Here is a 15,632-nt window from a genome sequence, read left to right as displayed (position 1 = left end):
TTACAACGCATTTTTTTGTGTTTGTTTTGTAGATAGGGTCTCCTATCCCAGGCTGGCATTGAACTCACTGTGTAGCCCAGGACGGCCTGGGATTTTTCATCTTTCTGTTTCTACTTCCATCACATCCTGACAAAGAAAAAAGGGGTGAGATGGAAATAAGAGGTTCCAGTTGGTAGCTGCTAGACCTGGGGTGGTAACTTTGGAGGGGAAGGTATTGGCTGTGGGAGATAGTCACGTTAGACTCACGAACCCAAAGAAAGCGGTAGTGTTTCTTATTTTTATATTTATTATAGTTTTTTATTTAAGTATTTGTGTGTACACATAAACCCGCCATGGGGCGCAAGTGGAGGTCAGAGGCCAATCTGAAGGGTCGGATTTCTCCAGCCACCACGCAGGGGAAGCCTGAGGATGGAACTCTGGTCGCCAGGCTTGGCAGCAGGCGACTTTACTTGCTGAGCCATCCTCCAAGACCTATTGTTTACTTTGTAAGGCTTTAGATTTTGGAGACAAAGTCTCCCAGGGTAGCCAAGCCTGGCCAGTAACTTTCGATCACCGACCTCCCTCCGCAAAGGTGCGTTAGGCCCACCCTCCCGGTTAGCACCTCCTCCCTTCCCGCCCGCGCCCATCCCTCCTTCCGCGGCGCACGCGCACTGCCCGCCTTCCCAGCCCAGAGGCGGGCTCGCGTTCCCATCGATTCGGCTCCCTGGGCGATTGCTTCTGTCTGTTGTTTAGTTATGGTGCGGGCCAGGACACGGGAAGGCGGCTGGAGTTTGGCTGGTTGCTGAGCGCTGCCCCAGTCCAGTGCCGAGCGGGCTATGGGCGAGCCCGACCCTTTGGGCTCGGGGCAGCTCGCGGCCGGCCGGAGCTGGTGCTTGCGGCGACTGGGGATGGACCGCGAGTGGTTGCAGCTGGAGGCTGCGAGTGAGGTGAGGGCGAGCGGCCCGGCTGGGGTGGGGGGGTGGGGGTCGCCCGCTGCGGGAGCGGGGAGGCTGAGGAGCGGCGCCCCGCCGCGGGGATCCGGCTTGCGAGGAGGCACCGAGGTGGCAGCTGGGATCGAGCCGCCTTAGGGACTGGCGGGACCGCGCCGCGAGGCCAGGCGAGGCCGTGGCTTGAGAGGCCCGGGCTGGTGGGTGGCTGTGCGGGAGCGAGCCCGTGCCAGAGCTGCCGTAACGGACACGGGACCCTCCAGTGAGCCGAAAGTAGGCACGGTCCCCGTTAGGGTCTCTCGGAGCCTTGCCGTGACTCAACTCAGGGAAACTGAGGCTGAGGCGTCCCTACTGACCCCGACAATGGCGAACCTGCCCGGATGGTTGCGGAGGGCGTGTACTCTCTAGAGTTGATTTTGAGTGTGCTCGCGAGTTTTTAAGGGTGACTTGCCTAAAATCCTCCAACATGAATCCAAAAATAAAGTCTTCTTTTACCTCCGAGGAGAATTAGCGCGTTGGAGTGGACCACGGTTGCACCCTCGAAGTGGGTCAGGGACAGTCAGCAATTCTCTCCAGAAACTGCTTACAGTGTTTGATAATGCAGGCTTGTAGGGCTGGTGCTGGGGATCGAACCTCATACTTGGAAGGCAAGCTCTCTGCCATCTGAACAGTGTCTTTAGCTCCATTGATGCAAAACTAAAACACAAAAAGGGGAGGCACAGTTATGAACGGAAGGGAGGTGCGAGATTTGGTACCCGAAAAACTAAGCGTGGGCCACATCCTTGTGGTCAGCTCTGGAAGAAGAACTGGGTCAGGTCAGGTCCGAGCTTGTCATTCAGAGCCCTTTGGGCTTTGGAAAGTCTGCAGTGCTGAGTGTTGGTCGTCCTGTGTGCTGGCTGAGGTCTTATGTGAACTTGACACACTGGAGTTATGTGAAGAAGGGAGTCTTAATTGAGAAAAATGCTTCCATAAGAACCGGCTGGTCTTTTAGTGATTGGAGGGGAGGCCCCAGCCCACTGTGGGTGGTGCCATCCCTGGGCTGGTGGTCCTGGGTTCTATAAGAAAGCAGGCTGAGCAAGCCAGTAATCAGCTCCCCTCCATGGTCTCTGCATCAGCTCCTGCCTCCAGGTGCCTGTCCTGTTTGAGTTCCTGTCCTGACCTCCTTCCTTTCCTCCCCAAGTTGCTTTCCGCAACTCATTGTCTTGGCAGTTTTAGTTTTTTGTTGTTGTTTTTGAGAAGCTGTATGTTCTCAAATGTAGTTTCTGCCCTTGGTGTTTATGGTTTGAACTAGGAAAAGAGGATTTATACAGTGAAGGAGTCAGTGAACATCTGTGTTGGCCAAGGTGTGGCTTGTTTAACATTATTCTAGAGCAGGCCCGGCTTTAAATTAGCAGGCATTAGAGAGCCACTTTTTTTTTTTTTTTTGGTTTTTCGAGACAGGGTTTCTCTGTAGCTTTGGAGCCTGTCCTGGAACTAGCTCTGTAGACCAGGCTGGTCTCGAACTCACAGAGATCCACCTGCCTCTGCCTCCCGAGTGCTGGGATTAAAGGCGTGCGCCACCACCGCCCGGCAGAGCCACTTATTTTTAATTTAAGGTCCTTTTTGTCTACAGAGCTCTCCTCGAGATGTTCGGTACCGTTCTGTAGATTTGTGTGGAATCACCTCGAAGGGGAGAGGGACCCTAACAAACCAAGAGAATGCTGAAGGCGATGTCAGGAGTGACCCCTGTGGGGATGGTCACTATGTGTAAGAGAAGCCCTCCTGATGATGTCAAAGTCAGGTTGTCGGCAGCATTTGGAGCGTGGCCTGCCCAGTGTAGGGTTTGCACAGAGGTCAGGTTGAGTCAGGTCTTCCGTATGGTTCTCAGGTGAATAGCACACATGGGTTTGTGGGTTTGCGGGTTTGCGCAAGGTCTCAGGAGGTGTGCTGGTGGCCAAGAGCTGAGGTGGGTTAGTTCCCTCAGTTTCAGTTTTTGCAGATAAAATTATAAAACACGGCGGGCTCCTCATATTGTATCGAAGGAGTCCTTTGGTAGGTTATCTGTCTGAATGGGTGTCTTTAAACTTTGTGAACTAGTCTAGACATGTGTGTAAGCACAGACGAACAGAGGTTTATTGCAGGCTAGCTACTTCAGTCCTGCAAAGAAAAGCTGTGTCTTTTGCTTGCTTGTGTTCTTCTCTTGTATTTGGTTTTCATGAATCTGTGGGTTGGAAAACGGGAAGGAATGGTTAGAGTACTTACTGGTTATTTCAGAAACAGCTGTTGTCTGAGGTTTCTGTCCCACCTAGCCCTGCTGTTGTTCAGTTCCAAAGAAACACACAGAGGTCTACATTATTATAAACTGATTGACCAACAGACAAGTATTATGGGTTAATAAGAAGACCAGCCAGTGCTCTTAACCTCTGAGCCATCCCTCCAGACCCTATTTTATTTTCTTATGTCTTGGCCAAAGGTACAGCATCAACTGCTGTATCAGGTCTGTGGGAACTAATGCTAGAGGAACATGCTGTATGTCTATCTGACGGCAGATCAAAGAGTTAAGTCTTAGAAGGCAGCGTGCTAGGCTGAACGAATAGATGAAGATGAACGGCAGCAGTGTCAGGTCCTGCCATTGAATCCACAGTTGCCAGCTAGTCAGGTAGAGAAAGACAGCATGGTAGTCTTGCAGGAGGGGAAGATGGAGAATGGAGTCATTTCTCAGGCCTAGGATGCCTTGGCAGTGTGCTGGAGCGCTGTGAAGGCCGGTGCTGCCCATCAGCAGCCATGCCTAGAACTGGGGAAACCATACATGACTTGACTTTATAGAAGAACTTAAATTTCTTTTTCTTAAATAACATCTGTAACACTAAACCAGGGGTTCTTTCATAGATGGGTTGAGATGTCAAACTCAGGCTGTGGGAGTTCTGGACAGTGTCTGGGACTAGAGGGCCAGGAACGGTGACTTGGGTACTTCACTATGTGAAGAAGGAGATGGGAGATTCCCTGATGAACCTAGGGCAGAACCAGGGCCAGCTGGAAGAATTGCAGAGAAAAGGATGCCAAGCTGAACATTTAAAAGTCCTTATGTATTTTAACGGCAGTGCTGAAGATGAATTGATGGGGATGTGAGAGAAGAAACTATAGGCAGCAGCTTGCTGTTCAGTCCCAAAGAAACACACAGAGGCTTTTACTAACTATAAACTGTTTGGCCTGTTAGCTCACGATTATTATTAGCTAGCTCTGACAACTTAAATTAACCCATAATTCTTGTCTGTGTTTAGCCACGTGGCTCGGTACCTTTTCTCAGTGAGGCATTCTCATCTTGCTTCCTCTGCGTCTGGCTGGTGACTGCCTCATTGCCTTCCCTCTTCCCAGAATTCTTCTACTCTGGTTGCCCTGCCTATACTTCCTGCTTGGCTACTGGTGGCCAATCAGTGTTGTATTAAACCATTATAAGAGACAAATCTTTACAGTGTACAAGAGCGTTGTCCCACATCAAGAAATCCTTGTCTTACTGGTTCAGGGTTGTGCTAGCCTGAGAGTTCATGGTAACTCTTCTTTATTTTTTATTATGGTATGATTGTTTTGACTACATGTATGTCTGTGCAGCACATATATGTCTGGTGCCTGGTTACGGGGGCAGGTGGTAATATACCTGAAGAGGGCATCAGATCTCCTGCAACTGGGGTTATGGATGGTTTTGAGCCTCCATGCCGCTGTTGGGAAAAGAAGCCTGGGTCTTGGGGAAGAGCAGCCAGTGCTCTCAGCCATTCTCTTAGCACAGCTTCCTGCCTTTCCCTCTGTGGTGGCTCCCTTGGCAGCTGAGGAGGGGGCACAGCAGCAGATGAACCGGTCAGGACCCGCGTGTGCTGCTGGTCGGTAAGATTGCAAAGAACCTCCCTCGTAGCGGAAAGCGGAGTGACCGACTGTGTCTTACTTTACCCCTGTCTTTCAGGTGACGATAGGAAGAGGATTTGGCGTTACCTACCAGCTGATATCCGAGGTCTGCCCCCTGATGATCTCTCGGAACCACTGTGTTTTGAAACAGAATCCCGAAGGACAGTGGACAATTATGGACAACGAGGTACAGGAGCTCACGTGAGCCTAATGATTCATAATTGAGTTTTATGGATTTTATTTGATTGGTTTTTCGAGACAGGGTTTCTCTGTGTAGCCGTGAGTGTCCCAGAACTCACTCTGTAGACCAGGCTGACCTCAAACTCAAAGAGATCCACCTGCCTCTACCTCCCTAGTGCTGGGGTTAAAGGTGTGTGCCACCACTGCCTGGCTGAGTTTTACTCCCATGTGCTTTGTGTGCGTGCATGCGTGTGTGTGTTTGAACGCGAGTGCAGGAGCCAGCAGAGGCTAGCCAGGTCCCCGTGGCCCTGGAGTTACAGTGCTGGGAGCCACTCAGTGTGGGTGCTGGGAACTGAACCGGGTATGTGATGCTCTTGACCCCGAGCCTTCTCTCCAGCCCTCTGAGCTATTTCAGTTTTTCCTTTTCTTTCCTCATTTTGGATTTTCGAGACAGGGGTTTCTCTTTATGGCTCTGAATGTTCTAGAACTTGCTCTGTAGACCAAGCTGGCCTTGAATTCATGGAGATCCTCCTGCCTCTGCATCCCCAGTGCTGGGTTTAAACATGGCACATATCTGTAACCCCAGATTTCCTTTTATTAACCCCTGATAGTTGTCCTCGTAAAATATTAAAAACTAGCCACGCCCACCTGTTCTCTTTAGAAGGCGCAGCACTTTTGTGTGCTGCAGGAAGTTAGGCTGCGCAAGGTGATGGATGCCCTGAATGAGCACTACCTCAGAGGGAGTGTCTGGAGTACAGCTGCGGCTCCTCTTCCAGATGGTAGACCATAGTTCTGCGCAAACAGGCCCCTTGAAAGGGACCCAGGTTCAAGTCCCAGTACTCACATGGCAGCTCATAACTATTTGTAACTCAAGTTCCAGGGGATCTGACATCCTCACACAGGCTCATAAAAATAAATAAAGCAAGAAAAAAAAAACTTGCTTAAAGCCTGTTGGTATTCTCAGAAACATTTGACTTTGAATAATGTGTTTTCCTGCTTTAAATATTTCTTTAGATTTATTTTATTTAATTTTATTTTTTTTGGTTTTTCGAGACAGGATTTCTCTGTAGCTTTGGAGCCTGTCCTGGAACTCCCTTTGTAGACCAGGCTGGCCTTGAACTCACAGAGATCCTCCTGCCTCTGCCTCCCAAGTGCTGGGATTAAAGGCGTGCGCCACCACCGCCCGGCTAGTTTATTATTGTATTATTTACATGTATGTGCGTCTGTGTGTATTGTATGCACATTTGTGCACAGGTGCTTGAGGCCAGAAGAGAGGTTTGGCTTCTCCAGAGCTGGAGTTGCAGGCAGTGGTGAGGTGCCCCATGTGGGTGCTGGGAATTGCGTTAGGGTTCTCTGGAAAAGGCGCAAGCACTCTGAACCACTGAGCTGTCCCTTCAACTAACTCCCTTTAAACAAACTGTAAATTGATCAGCCTAGCAGGAAGTGTACAGAGTCCAGCAACTAGGAAGCAATTGATCAGTCTAGCGGGAAGTAGAGCTCAGCAGTTAGGAAGCACCTCAAGTGCAAACATGCAAACTCCTGGAACATGGAAACAGACCATGGAATAGGGGACTTCCTTTTTAAGGCGGGGGTGTTGTTGTGTAATGCAGGCTAGCCTTAAGCACATCTGCTCCTTGGTGATTTCTCTTTTGTGCCGTAGACTCTGGCATCTCAAGTCCTAGGAACATGCTTTTTGTGGTGGAGTCTCACTACTTGGAGTAATTCCCCTTCAGGCCTGCTAGGATCACAACACCCAGAGTGGCCCTGGCTTCTGTTTGCCACTCTAGCCCTCATCTGGCACACTTGGGATTTGATCTCTGTGTACAGGTACTCTGTCCTTGTGTGCCTGGGCAAAGCCAGAGGGAAGCAGATTCTCTGGAACTTGAACTATGGGCATTTGTGAACCTCCTTATAGGTGCTGGGAATTGAACCTGGGTCCTCAGCCAGAACAGCCAGTGCTCTTAACCCCTGAGCCATCTCTCCAGCTCTGGCATACTTTTTAAGAATTCTGCCAGGTGGTTTTGGCATACACCTTTAATCACAGCACTGGGGAGGCAGAAGCAGAGGCAGAGGCCGGAGGATCTCTGAGTTTGAGGCCAGCCTGGTCTAAAGAGCTTTAATTCCAGAATTGCTAGGCTGTTACACAAAGAAACTGTCTTGAAAAGCCAGAAGGGAAAAGGAGAAAAAAAAATTGTGATGTAGGTAAAGCACTTGCCACACAAGCAGGTAGACTTGAACTTGGCTCCCCAGGACCTGTGTAAAGCCATAGGAACTATCCAGTGTCTATGATCCCTCTGTTCCTACAGCATGTTTGCAGGCAGAGACGGGGATCTCAGAACAGCAGCTATGAAACCCTTCTCACATCAGAGGGGTGGGGGGCTAAAAATATTTGATGCACGTGTTTAATCCCAGCACTTGAGAGGCAGAGGCAAGTGGATCTCTGTGGGTTTGAGGCCAGTCTGATCTACAAGAGCTAGTTCCAGGACAAGCTCGATACTACAGTAAAATCCTTTCTCTAAAAACAAAAAAAGGGGGCTGAAGAGATGGCTCAGTGGTTAAGAGCATTGCCTGCTCTTCCAAAGGTTCTGAGTTCAATTCCCAGCAACCACATGGTGGTTCACAACCATCTGTAAGGAGGTCTGGTGCCCTCTTCTGGGCTGCAGACATACACACAGACAGAACATTGTATACATAATAAATAAATCAATTAATTAAAAAAATAAAACAAAAAACAGAACAACAACAAAAAAAATTAATGGTAGTATAATAAAGTTAAGGGTTTCTATTCTTCAAAATATATTGTTAAAGAAAAGACAAGCCCTGAGTGGCAGTGTTTGCTGTGCACGTCATGTGAAGTGTGCTCGTGTATGTACAGAGCTGCTAGTCAGCTTTTCAAAAGACAGGTGCATCCCAGAAAGAGAAGTTGTTGGAACTCAAGTGATTAGGGAATGCAAATCAAAACCACAAGGGAATACTCTGGCAAAGATAAGGAACAAGGACAGCTGTCTTTTCTTTTAGAGGGAAGGTGGCTTGACACAAGGACTTTGAAAATACATAACTCGTTCAATTGAACATCTGATCTGTTCAGCTCAGGGCACAGTTGCTGTCTCTAGGTGACATTTGTAATGTCCCCCCACAGTAGAATGTACGAAGGATGAGTTACACAGTGAACACTACTGTATTGAACATGGGGACGTCTTACTGAGTGAGAAGGCGCCACGGCAAGTTGCCGGACATGCCGATATAAGCCTGTAGTCCCGGAAGTGCCGATATAAGCCTGTAGTCCCGGAACTAGGAGGGTAGAGCAGATCCCACGCCGACCTGGGCTATGTAGCCAGACTGTCCCAAAGAGACGAAGCAGGGACTAGGGAGATTGCCAGGCAGGTGTGAGGACCCGACTTCAAATCCCCATGTGAAAAGCTGTGTATGGCGGTGGGTGTCTGTAACCACAGGGCTGAGGAGGTGGCGAGAAGTGGAGTTCCTCAAGCTCACTGCCCGGGCAGCCTGATTGCTGAGTTCCAAGAAGTAAGAGACCTTGGTCTTGGAGGGAACCTGAGATCAGTTCCCAGCACCCACCTCAGCTCTTCACAGCCACCTGTAAGTACAGCCGTAGGGGTCCTCTGGCCTTTCTGGGCACTTGCCACTCAAATGCACACACATAATTTAAAACAATAAATCTTTTTTTAAAAAATGAGGAGGCCAGGTGTGGTGGTGCGTACTTTTAATTCTATCATTAAAGAGGCAGAAACAGGCAGTTTCTGAATTGCAGCCCAGCCTGGTCTACAAAGCAAGTTTCAGGCCAGGCAGAACTACACAGTGAGACCATAAACAAAATAACAATAAGGTCTGTTTGCCACACTGTAACACGCGTAGACAGCTGCTGCTGGTGTTACTCGGCCAGGTCCCACCTACAGTTTGACTCCCCCAGTACAAAGTATTGGTTTTGTATACTGGGAAGTGCTGTGCTTGTTCAGTGTCTGGAGGGCCCACATGCAGAACATGGGTGACTCCTGCCTTGTGGTTTGCATTCTTTCCGCTCTTGGATCATTGCCTGGAGTTTAGGTCAATAGGAGTGGTTGAGTTTCAGTGTTCTTTAGTGCCTTGCGTGTTTTGAGTAAGGTGATTCTTGCCCCTTACACAGGCGGTTCTCTGCGGAGGCATGAATGTGAAATATAGGCAGGAAGCCAAAGCCCGCGCGCACAGAGCTCTTTCCAGGGATGGTGGTTTATGAACCTTTCGCTTCCGTTTGTTCTCCAGGGGTTTCCTTCTGAAAAGGCAGAAGGTTTCGTAGCAGCAAGAGAGAAATTCCATTAAGAGGAGGAAAAGCATGAGCTTATTTTGTTTTGTTTTCATTTCCCCTAGAGTCTGAATGGTGTTTGGCTGAACAGGGAGCGGCTGGCACCATTACAGGTTTATTGTATCCAAAAGGGAGACCACATCCAGCTTGGAGTGCCGCTGGACAGTAAGGGGAGCGCAGAGTATGAATACGAAGTCATTGAAGAAGACTGGGGGACGCTGTCTCCCTGCCTCGCCCCGAAGAATGCCCAGAGAGGGGGAAAAAATGAAGACTGGAGAACTAAAAGGAAATTCAGTTTGGATGGATTAGAGAGTCCTGCGGCTGAAGGCCCCTCAGCTCTCAAATGCAAAGTACCTGCAGTCTCTTATAAAACTGTTGAGACAGCGACCGCAGGCGGAAAAGGTGAAGCGGCAAGTCAGCCCTTGGGATATGTGTGTCCTAAGTTGCCTTCTCTTGGGGCAAGTGACAAGACCACTGGGACTCACGCATGCCCTACTCTCTCAAAGGTCATCGAACTTTATCCGAAGAAGCAGAAGGCCTCCAGCCCGTCAGCATCTCAGAGCAGCTTAGAGCTGTTTAAGGTGACCATGTCCAGGATTCTGAGGCTGAAAACACAGGTGCACGAGAAACAGATAGCCGTCCTGAATGTGAAGAGGCAGACCCGAAAGGGGAGCTCCAAGAAGATTGTAAGGATGGAGAAGGAACTGCAAGACTTACAGTCTCAGCTGTATGCCGAGCAGGCTCAGCAGCAAGCAAGAGTGGAGCAGCTAGAGAAGACTTTCCAGGAAGAGGAGCATCATCTCCAGGTACCACAGAGCTAGCAGGCTGTAGCATGAATGATAGAAACCCAGAGACAGAAATTGGGGCTCAACTCAAAAACCAGAAAAGCAAAGCAGCCAAGCCACTAGGAAGTCTTAACCTCTACCAAGGCTGGGCAACCACAGGCTAAGCAACCAGAGCCTCTCCTCCCATTTTGTATTCCCTCTAGTGCTGGGATTAAAGGCATGTGACTCCCTAGGACTGGGATTAAAGGTGTGAGCTACCACCACCTGGATCTCTTTCTACATTGATCTTGTAGCTCAGGGTGGCTTTGAACTCACAGAAATCCATCTGACTCTGTCTCCCAAACTCTGGGATTTAAGGTGTGTGTCACCATTGTCTGACCTTAGTGGCTTTAGCTTTGCCTCTGGTCTTCAAGCCAGACTTATTTATTAAAATACAAATAATATACCACTATGGCAGGCATTTTGTGAACTTCTGGCTAGAGTTGTCTTTGAAGCAGACATCAGATGCTAAGCCTTGGAGACAGAATGGGAGCAGAAAACCAAGATGAAGTTTTGGAAAGGGGGCTGGAGAGATGGCTCAGTGGTTAAGAGCACCGGCTGCTCTTCCACCTGAGTTCAATTCCCAGCAACCACATGGTGGCTCACAACCATCTGTACTGAGATCTGGTGCCCTCCTCTGGCGTGTGGGCATATATGGAGGCAGAATGTTGTATCTATAATAAATAAATCTTCTAAAAAAAAAGTTTTGGAAAGATTAAGATTTCAGCACACTGATGAGATCAGGAGCCAATCAGGGTACCAAGATGAACAAGGTAACACAAAAGCCAGCTGGGATATAACTGATTTCTGATCAAAAACTGAGGGGTTTCAGGTCCAAAATAAAGTTAGGGAGAAGCTGGGTAGAGATGAGGGCACCACAGACTGTGATTTCCCTAGGACTCCTGTCTTTGCTCTCTGTGTAGACAAAACCAAGTCGGAGCCCAGAGCAAGTGCAGATGAGCTTCTGTACTGTCCTGTATGTGACAGCTTGTTGGCTGTGAGGTCAGCTCTAGCCACCGGGGGTGGGCGGTTTTGTTTCTCCATGGACAGGCACACAACTGGCTGGGTGATAAGCCACCATCCTTTACTAGAAGATAAAAATGTCTGAGTGGTACGGGGGTGGTCCCAAGTATGGTCTCATCTCCAAACGGTTTACTTAGATGACAGGCTTGCGCATAAAGCTGGCTGGAGCTGATCCTGTTCCTGCTTAAAATGTCAGTTCCCATATGGCAGGGCCCTTGTTGTTCCCACCCCCGCTGTCCAGGTGATGGTGAATGTCAAGAATTCCCTGTGGTTGGCTTGGAGCCAAGAAGGGCCGTCACAGCTGCAGTGAAAGGTGTTTTTATCTTGCTTGAGCCTCACAGGGCAAGGAACAGCCTATAGTAGTGTTGGCTCAGTTTCTGAAGAATTTATAGCTTTCTTTCTGATCTCTGCTGTCTCCTTGAGCTGGTAGGATTAGCAAAAGCCGCGGATTACGCGGGTACCTTCAGGACATGCGTAGTGGGTGGGCATACCTTCTTCCTCTGTCCAGCCCAGACAGCTGTCAGTTCCAGAGGGTGGGAGTCTGAAGCTCAGCATGTTGCACCTTCGCTGAGTGGAGTTCTCTAGGGGATAGCGCCTTCAGAAGCCATCGCGCCTGGGACTAGCATTCGTGGCCGTGCTGTGTGCTAAAGATGCAGCTAAAAGTCTTTTCTTTGGGGCAGAAGGTTAAAGACAGAAGAGGCTAGGTTAGCAATTTCTTGAGGTCATGTTGGCATGACTTCGAGAAGCACATCCATTTTGGGTTAGCCGCCTCTTCCTCTGCCCTTGGTGTAGTCTGGCCTGCCCCTGCTCCATGCTTGGTGTTTGGAGCACCTCATTGCCTGACACTGTCTTTGGGATTCTGTGTGGCATTAAAATGGTAAATGTTGTTTGTAATCACTGAGTTCTTGTTGTGACGAGATACGCTGCCCATAAACATTTTGGAAGAATAATTTTCAGGGTGATGCATTACATCATGAATGATTCAAAATGCCCACCCTATAGGTAATTCCTAAGGCAGCAAGCTCTCAGAGGCTGTGTGGGAGAAGCCGCCACAGATGAGGGGGCAGTTTGAATGGCTGGCATAGGAAAGGTGACAGAGGCTCAGGCAAGGGCAGAAAGTGGCTTGTAGAGGGTGGTCACTGTGGAGGGACAAACCGTGGAAACGCTGTGGGTGCTGGCCTGGGCGGGGGTTGTATTTGTGGCTCATTTCTCAGTTTCAGCCATTTGGGTATCATGGCATTAGATAATAGAAGAAGCTCAGTTTGTTACCCTGTTGTTTGCAGAGCCACTCAGCTGGTGGCTTGCCGCTGACAGTTCGAAGTATGCAGTGGTTGAGCAAGTAAAACTGTTCAAATCCTTTGCTGACAACAACTTGCCGTAAAATGGAGGTTTTCCGCCTGCTCCCTGCCCCGTGCTGTTACTCGTCACACCTGCTTGTTGCGGGATTTTGTTTCCTGCTTGACTGCAGTGAGACCTTCCATTTTGTTTGTCTTTTCAGGGTTTGGAGAAGGAGCCAGGAGAAGAGCACCTGAAGCAGCAGCTGGTCCAGGCTCTGCAGGAGGTAACCTACTCTCCCGCTTCCAGAGGCTGTGGTGGTTGGTGAGTGGGGAACAGCCAGGCATCACGTGGCCACTAGCTGCCTCTGCCTCTGCCTCTGCCTCTTAGCTCACTGCTCTGTGGTCTCCAGTCTGCAAACAGAGCAGGTGGCAGATGCTCACACCATCAGGCTGGAGATTTGCAACCTCAGATACACACCAGATCTCAGCATGGAAACGTAGGTCTTCATCTAGCAGAAGCTGCCCTGGTGACGATGGTACCAACAGCCTGTAGAAATTCGGAAGCTCTCTGGAATAGTGAGGGCAACAGAGGGGGGAGATATTAGCTAAGGCTTGGGCCTTAGGGCCTCTGCGGGCCTTTGTACCTCACCGGTCTGCACTGCGGCATCCAGAAACTATTCAAGAATGTTGCAGTCATTTTAGGTCAGTTTGAGAATATACAGTCAGACGTAAAAACATCCTCTTAACAAAATAGGCACACTTATAGCATCAGGTCGCCTAAGACTGCTTCTAACTTATGTCGTTGAACCCTGTGACTGCCTCTTATGTGCTCTTGTATGTCTTTAAAGCTTGCTTCAGCTGGACATAGTGGTACAGACTAATCCCAGCACTTGGGATGCAGAGGCAGGTAAATCTCTGTGAGTTCAAGGCCAGCCTGGTCTACATAGCAAGACTCTATTTCACAAACAAACAACTAAAACCCTTGCTTTGTCTTTGAGCTTTGATTATGGTTAGTAGTTTGGCACAAGTTTAGTTAAAAGGTTAATAAGTTGGTTCGCCCTCCTCAGGCACAGCAGCAGCTTTGCATATGAACTTGCTCAGGGGTCATCTTCTTATCTGCTCTTGTGGACCTGTGCCTCAGCCCTGTGCTGCTAGCAGTCAGTGAGAAGAGGCTGCCTTGGTTTCCTTGTGGGGAGGGGCACAAATAGCTTTGGAAATAATTAGGCAAAAATTATATCTTTGGAATTTTATTTTTTGAGCTTATCTATTGTATAGGGTGAAAGGGCAGGCATTGTTCCCATTTGAGTATTTGTGTTTTTTGCTTAGTATGTGAGGGTTTAAGCACTCACCTGTGGCGCTGGAAACGTGATCTGAGTTTGGTCGCCAGCACGCACATTAGAAATCTCTCAACCCCTTGTAACTCTAACTCCAGAGACTGGAGGTCTCTTTTGGCCTCCCACGGTACCCTACATATGTGACTTAAACTCATACAAACACACTAAATAAAATTAAAAACAGATCTTTAGAAATAAATCAGCACATTTTAAAAAATGTGTGTATGTACACTCGTGCCAGTGTGTGTGAAGGACGGCTTTTGGGAGTTGGTTCCTCCTCCTTGTGAGTTCCAGGAATCACACTCGTCTTCAGGTCTTCAGGCTTGCCCTGAGCCGTCTCCCCGGCCCCCTGGAGAGGTTTTAAACTAGCGCTTAGAAACCAGCTAGAGTCAGGTTTTGCTCCGCAGAAGGTCTGTGTCAGTCACAGAGCTCCCTGTGGCCCCAGCACCTCCTGCTCTAACACGGGAGAACACATGTGTCATGAGGTGTCTGGCCAGTCTGACAGGTGCTTGAGGGCCATGCTCCGCTCAGCTGGCGTGTTCTATCCTGTGAAGATGCTCTCTTTTCCAGACTCACAGGCTTTAAACCCTTTTCCGAATGTTTTTCAAGTTTGTTATTTTCTTGCCAACTCTGGCGGTAGGGTCACTTGTTTTCCCATTTTATAGATGAGACAGTTCTTGAACATAGACGTTATTAGTGGCTAAGATGAAGACCATGGCTTTTAGGGAACCACACACTGACACGTTTGTTTCTTTCTTCAACTTTTCAAAAAAGACTTGTTTTGATTTTTTTATGTGCATTTGTATGTGGAGGTATGGCATGTGAGTTCAGTACCCTTGGAGACCATGGGCATCCATTCCCCTGAAGCTAGAGCTACGGGAGATTGTGAGCTGCCCGACATGGGGGCTGGGGACTAAACTTGGGCCCACATATTTAGCAGCATGCTGCTTTTAAGTAAATGCTAGCTGCCTCTTCAGCCCTGAGATTGTTTCTTGAAATTATCTGCAGAGAGACACCTCTACTCTACCTCCTTTTAAAGAGTATTCAAGGTGAGAGTCTTAAGTCTATGCTGTACTTACGCATGAGGGGACTCAGCTTTCTCTTCCTCCTCTCCTTCCTTCCTCGTATCTTCCTGTGTCCTCTCCTATGCTCGCTCGGTGTCAAGCCTCGGCCTTCACGCACATGAGTATGTGCTCTATGACTGGGTCACATCCCAACCCGTAAATTACATTCATAGCTGCAGAACCTGCTGATGTTTGGTGTAAGGAGTTAGTCACAGGTGTCAGCTGTTGGCACTGGGCGTGCCAGACCTTAACCAGGTTAGTTCCAGAGGACTAGCACACTTGCTGTCCTCCCCACCCCATCCTGATTCATCTGTCCTGAAGGAAAGCAAGCTTTTTTTGAAGTTGTCATCACTGGTCCCCAAATTAAAGTCACTGACAGAGGGAGGATGCACAGGTGTGTGGCTAACGAGAGGGTGACGGCTTGCCTGCTGTTTCTGCAGCATCGGGCTCTAATGGAAGAGCTAAACCGCAGCAAGAAGGACTTTGAGAAGATCATTCAAGCCAAGAACAAAGAATTGGAGCAGACCAAGGTACTGGACAGATGAGAGCAGCTTAGCATTGGCACATGCAGCTGGGCATCCCGAGGGCACAGTTGCCGTGGAGAATAAATTCCTTACCTGGGTAGAGGACCTGTGAAGTTCTCAGTCCATACTGCAGCACCTGCTTCATTCCATGTTCAGAAGCCACGTGCCGGGAGGAGGCCTGCACCCTGTGTCCTTCCCTGTGTGGGGCTCCCTTTCAGGATGTGTCTTCCCCCATCAAATCCATCGAACTCTTTGTTTGTTTTTTTTTTTTTAAGACTGTTGTCTTTTTTTTTTTTTTTTTTTTTTT

At 48.9% G+C, this 15,632-nt stretch overlaps 1 protein-coding gene across 1 annotated transcript in view; it reads left to right on the top strand.

Annotated features, from left to right (window-relative positions):
• The first annotated feature begins 680 nt into the window (after positions 1–680).
• LOC101991022 (cap-specific mRNA (nucleoside-2'-O-)-methyltransferase 1) overlaps positions 681–15,632 on the top strand; it is an 89,819-nt gene continuing 74,867 nt past the window's right edge. The window contains 5 exon segments of the mRNA XM_013351184.2: positions 681–926; positions 4,861–4,989; positions 9,345–10,085; positions 12,625–12,687; positions 15,242–15,331. Coding sequence (XP_013206638.1) covers positions 816–926; positions 4,861–4,989; positions 9,345–10,085; positions 12,625–12,687; positions 15,242–15,331 — 1,134 coding nt within the window. The 5' untranslated portion in view covers positions 681–815.

This window comes from Microtus ochrogaster, linkage group LG2 (assembly GCF_000317375.1).
Source record: "Microtus ochrogaster isolate Prairie Vole_2 linkage group LG2, MicOch1.0, whole genome shotgun sequence".
NCBI classification, from domain to species: Eukaryota; Metazoa; Chordata; class Mammalia; order Rodentia; family Cricetidae; genus Microtus; species Microtus ochrogaster.
This window is presented reverse-complemented; position numbering and strand designations above follow the sequence as displayed.